This window comes from Pelmatolapia mariae, linkage group LG16_19 (genome assembly GCF_036321145.2).
Source record: "Pelmatolapia mariae isolate MD_Pm_ZW linkage group LG16_19, Pm_UMD_F_2, whole genome shotgun sequence".
NCBI lineage: Eukaryota > Metazoa > Chordata > Actinopteri > Cichliformes > Cichlidae > Pelmatolapia > Pelmatolapia mariae.
In genome coordinates this window covers 30,032,728-30,037,803 of record NC_086241.1, presented here as the reverse complement: position 1 = coordinate 30,037,803, position 5,076 = coordinate 30,032,728, and the positions used below count along the sequence as shown (strand labels likewise).

The 5,076-nt window shown below is 37.9% G+C and overlaps 1 protein-coding gene across 1 annotated transcript; it reads right to left on the bottom strand.

The window, feature by feature from the left end:
* Window positions 1-2,581: 2,581 nt before the first annotated feature.
* On the bottom strand, window positions 2,582-4,285 carry LOC134644541 (trace amine-associated receptor 13c-like). Its single transcript, XM_065472065.1, has 2 exons — window positions 4,270-4,285; window positions 2,582-3,438 (listed from the first exon to the last, which is right to left on the bottom strand). The coding sequence occupies exons 1-2, from the start codon at window positions 4,283-4,285 to the stop codon at window positions 2,582-2,584; spliced, it is 873 nt and encodes a 290-aa protein (XP_065328137.1).
* Between the last annotated feature and the right edge of the window lie 791 nt (window positions 4,286-5,076).

The following is a 5,076-nucleotide window of genomic DNA, read 5'->3' as shown; positions in this document are numbered from 1 at the left end:
ACTACTTATGAACTACTGGAGGCTTTGCATTGCTGAGACAGGCCGAAACTTTTGTCCGTAGTTGCTCTGCTTCCACTTCTGCAATATTGTTGTTTCGAATTGCTGCTTCTGTGGCTGTGATCAGTTCCACTAGCGGGATTTGTCTTGGCGTGACAGCAAAATTCAACCCTTTAGCAAGGATGTTTTTCTCTGTTTGGGTGAGCTGTCTGTCAGACAAATTCTTCACCCACTTGTCCAAATATGGTATCTAACCAGATTCTTACTCTGGATGGCATTACCTTGGCCTCCAGTGACACTGTGAGGAACCTCGGAGTCATTTTTGACCAGGACATGTCCTTCAATGCACATATTAAACAAATATGTAAGACTGCTTTCTTCCATTTGCGCAACATCTCTAAAATTAGAAATATCCTGTCTCAGAGTGATGCTGAAAAACTAGTTCATGCATTTATTACTTCCAGGCTGGACTACTGTAATTCATTATTATCAGGATGTCCTAAAACTCCCTGAAAAGCCTTCATTTAATCCAAAATGCTGCAGCAAGAGTACTGACAGGGACTAGAAAGAGAGAGCATGTTTCTCCTGCATTGGCTTCCCTTCATTGGCTTCCTGTTAAATCCAGAATTGAATTCAAAATCCTGCTCCTCACATACAAGGTCTTAAATAATCCTGTAATCCGCCATCTTACGTGCTGTTTACTCATACTGACGTACAAGCTTTAGGCAGTCCTTGCCAAAGTGAAGGAACTGACCTCCCAGCCCATTGTTCATTCAGTGGGCTGGTTTTAGTCATTATGCAAATGTACTGTTTATATGATTGGGGAAACCTGCAGTAAGCTGAGACTGAAGAAGTCACTTGGGTGACGAAACAGATGTCCAGATGAACAGAATAACTTGGAGATTTACTTACCTGGATGATTGAGAATGTATCTGGATGAAAAATATAAGCAGAAGTGGATTCCTGAAATCACAAGGTTGGAACATCACCTTTCACAAACCCCTCAGATTAAACTAATACTACGCACCACAGCTCTAGATCTAACCACCCTCTGCACTGTTTCAGTGCTTCCACGTTAGAGACCCTTGTTACATTCCTCTCTTCGCTGATGAATAGTGAGATGCTCTAGCTCTACTAAAGGCCTTTTTAAATAGAAAAATACTAAGAGTAAAAAAGTAAAAAGTTCGTCTTTGAAAGAAAATTGCACCACATATTTTTGTACAAAGCTAACTGAACACTGGCACACTGCCAGTATACTTTTAATACTATCTTTACAGTAGTATAAATGGAATACTAATGTGTTTATCCTGTGCAAAACTGCTGAGCATTTTCATGCAAACTTTAAATGACAAAGTATACACATCAGTTTATTTTGCAGGGTATTTACACTATGAAAAATATAAAATCATATACAGATCCAATTATATTTCAAGATAAGGAAACACGAAAGCTTTAAATTTCCAGTTTACCAGATACAACTGAGCAAGTCTACTTTTAAACATAACCTCCCTTCTTCCTCTCCTGTCCTGTCATTCTTATATTTGCTGTTATTTTAAGACAATAGAAACGTAGCATTAGAAATTATATGCTACTTAAAAAAAAACAAAAAAAACATTACTCCCTTTATATTTGCTCCTGTCCTGTCATGCTAGGTTGATGACAAAGTACTGTGACCACAACTTATGGATATTTGCATTAAAAATACCATTCTGATACACCAGCCCACTTTAACATCTTAGCAGAGTTAAAGTGAAAGACCCATAAAAAATCTACTGAAGTATAGTAAACAAGTATTGTTTACTATATTTGTTACTTCCCACCTCTGAAACCAGCCGATGAGTATTTCTCTGGTTAGGCTGTGAGATATAGTTTATGCTGTGGCCTTTCAAAGAGGAACAAGTTCTATCAAGTGTGCATAATAGTCCACAAAGTCTATCCAAGTGTGCATGATAGTCCACAAAGTCTATCACCTCTAGGTTTCCACTGGCATTACGGGAAAAGGATCCAGTGAGGTCAAATCCAAGCATTTCCCAGAGTTTTGAGTTGGCTGCATTGTACATAATTCCTCAGATTCAAACTCATCTTATGCCAATACACAAACTGTTTATGTAACTCTTTATATTTTGCAGATAAAAATTAAAATAATTAAGATATAAGTGCATTGTTTCTGAGTGTGTTAAAATAGGTTTTATTATTATTTATTTCATTTTGTAATTCATAGTTAATACAGGCAGTTACTAGTTGTTAAGTATTTTGTGTGACCTCATGTAAAGTGAAGGCTAGTGTTGCATTATAAAGCATTTATTAATGAAAATGAAAGTAGCTCAGGACTCCAGCAAGTCTCAGTGTCTAAACATAATTATAAATAATATATTATAAATAAATATAAATTTGATAATTCTTTCATGAGAAAATGGCATAAGCTAAGTACTCTGAGTGTTCGTGTTCACTTAATTGAATTGAATTATCATTAAATGGTCAAAGATGCTGTTTTTTTCCTCTGTTTGTCTGTAATGCATCTGATTACAAGATGTATTAACTTAGTGATTTAAAGCAATTTACTGGAGCAGGGTTCATAGGCTTTTTACATTATGTTGGCCTCACAGGTGTTATGCTTGAATATCTGCAATGTGACAATAAGTTTAACAGCATTTCTAAACCAGGGGTAAAATCGGGCATAGATCAAAGGGTTTAGACAAGAGTTAAAATAAAAGATGAAGACAACAAAAGATGCAGCTGGATCATTGACTGCATTTTCATCAACAAGAGAGTAGCAATAAAATGGACAGTAGCATGCAAGAAACACAACTACAAGAACTCCAAGAGTCCTGGCTGCTTTCAGCTCAGATTTGTTTGTTTGATTCAATGAACGCTGAAGTGTGACTTCTGTAACGTGAGAGCGCATGGCGCGAGCCTGAGACACAGCCACCACAAATACTCTCATATACAGAACTATGATGACAGTAACTGGAAGAATAAAGAATAAAACAAGGTCAACAATAACAGCAATATCACTGCTGAAAAATACACACTCTCCATAACAGGAATTATACCCGCCTGGTTCAATCAGGACATTCTTCGTGTAAAGACTGCTGTAGAAAGTTGAGTAAAACCAACACAGACAAACACTGAGTTTGACTTTTGCCACCGTCATTCTGGTGGGGTAATGCAGAGGGTCACAAATAGCCACATAACAATCAACCGATATGAGAACTATGTTCCCTATTGAAGCACAGGTAATGTTTACATTTAGAAAAAAATAAACAGAACACATAAGATCACCAAGTACCCAGCAAGTCATGCTTCTAAGGATTTCTGCTGGCATCAGCAAGAGACCCATGAGAAAGTCTGAGACAGCAAGAGAGAGTAGGAGGATGTTACTGGGTGTGTGAAGTTTCCTGGAATAAGACAGAAAAGAATATATTAACAATTTCAAAATTACTTCAGTAAAATTTAAAAATGTGCACTATTAAGACCTACTCTAGGTATATAAAACTTAACAATTGTGTTTCAAACTGACAAAGAATGTATCAACTTCACTTCAATTCACATAATAAGTCATAGAGTTAAACTAAGAGAAAATACAGTTTAAGTTTTAGAAACATTGTCTGTGCCTGAAGTAGGACACTGAGATGATCACGAGAAGGTTTAGAGCAGCAGTGATCAGAGAGATGCAGGACAGCACAATGTTCAGGAGCACAGCTTTGGACCAGTGAAGTGTTGGCTTCCTGCAGGAAATGTTGAGGAGTTGTGGAAAACAGACCTCAGCTCCTTTCTGTACCTCCATCATCAGACAACTACAACCACTGCAGCTCTCTGACCTGACCTCTCTTTTATACAGCAGATTTATCTCTGTGTCTCATCTGTCTCCTCCTCTCTTTGATGCTTTGTAGAATTCACTCCTATTTCTCTCTGCGCAACCTCTTGGTCATAAAACTAAGTTGTCTCTTTGGACCTCTCCTCTCCTTGCTCTGCAAAATGATATCCCTCCTCTTTCTCTATAGACAGAGAGAAGAATGGAAACCCTTTCCCCAACACTTGTGAGACAGGAAACCCTTGGAGGGTGCACCTTCAGCCATTGTAACTGTAGTGTACACAGTTCCACACTTTCTACAGTGCTGCCTCGAGAGCATGGAATTTTGCCCACAGAAAAAAAAACTTTGAGTGGCACTTTGTAAACAGTCACTGTTTCATACAAATTGGTTAATGAGTTTTCACTCAACCTGGAATTACTATGCTGATCATCTTGGGATTATGTCTCACAATATGTACCTGCTGAAACTGTCATGGTTAAACTTGTTATGGACCAAAAAGTTCTGGGGTTTGTGCCTCTTTTTCTCTCTCCCAGGCTTCTCCCCTGTTATTTCTGTCTTTCTCTCATGTGGATAATTTTGATTTCTTTGTATTTGCTTCACCTGTGGAGTTCCTGCTCCACTCCAATTTCACTTCACCTATTGTATTCTCAAATGCAACTTTCACTTGGTAAAAATAATTTGTTCTTACAATAAACTATTAGTAAACTTAGCAAACTGGCTGAAGGTTGCAATCAAAGTGAAGAAGGGGACCTATCAGGGTTAGTCTGTGGACCTCGTCCCTAATTTCCAATCTCTAATAACCCTCTAATATCCCTAGCATTGTCCCAATTGCCATCTCCATCTGAGAGAGCACAGACCTTCCTCTTTTCTGGTAGCTGCCACATGAGCTCTGAGCACAATAGCAGGAAATAAGGACACCGAGATTCACAGAAAGTAGTTTATTTTCTTACTACCTGTAATTTATTGCAGATTACTTGTATTTGCTTAATTGTTTACTAAATGTTTGAGGTGTGAAATAAACCGCAATGGAGCAAAATACAGGTGTGTGTGGTTGGAGGATGTGCGCGTGCGTGCGTGCGTGCGCGCATGTGGTTCAAAAAAAGTTTGGGAACCACTGACTTAGTAACTGAAATAAAGTAGTAACAGTTTCTATAATAATCCATGTTTTGTGCTTTTTGTGTTCACTTGGATCCCCAAACCTCTACATAGTTTTGACTGTATTTTAAAAGAAGAAACTGTCTCAAACAAAAAATGAAAATAGAGC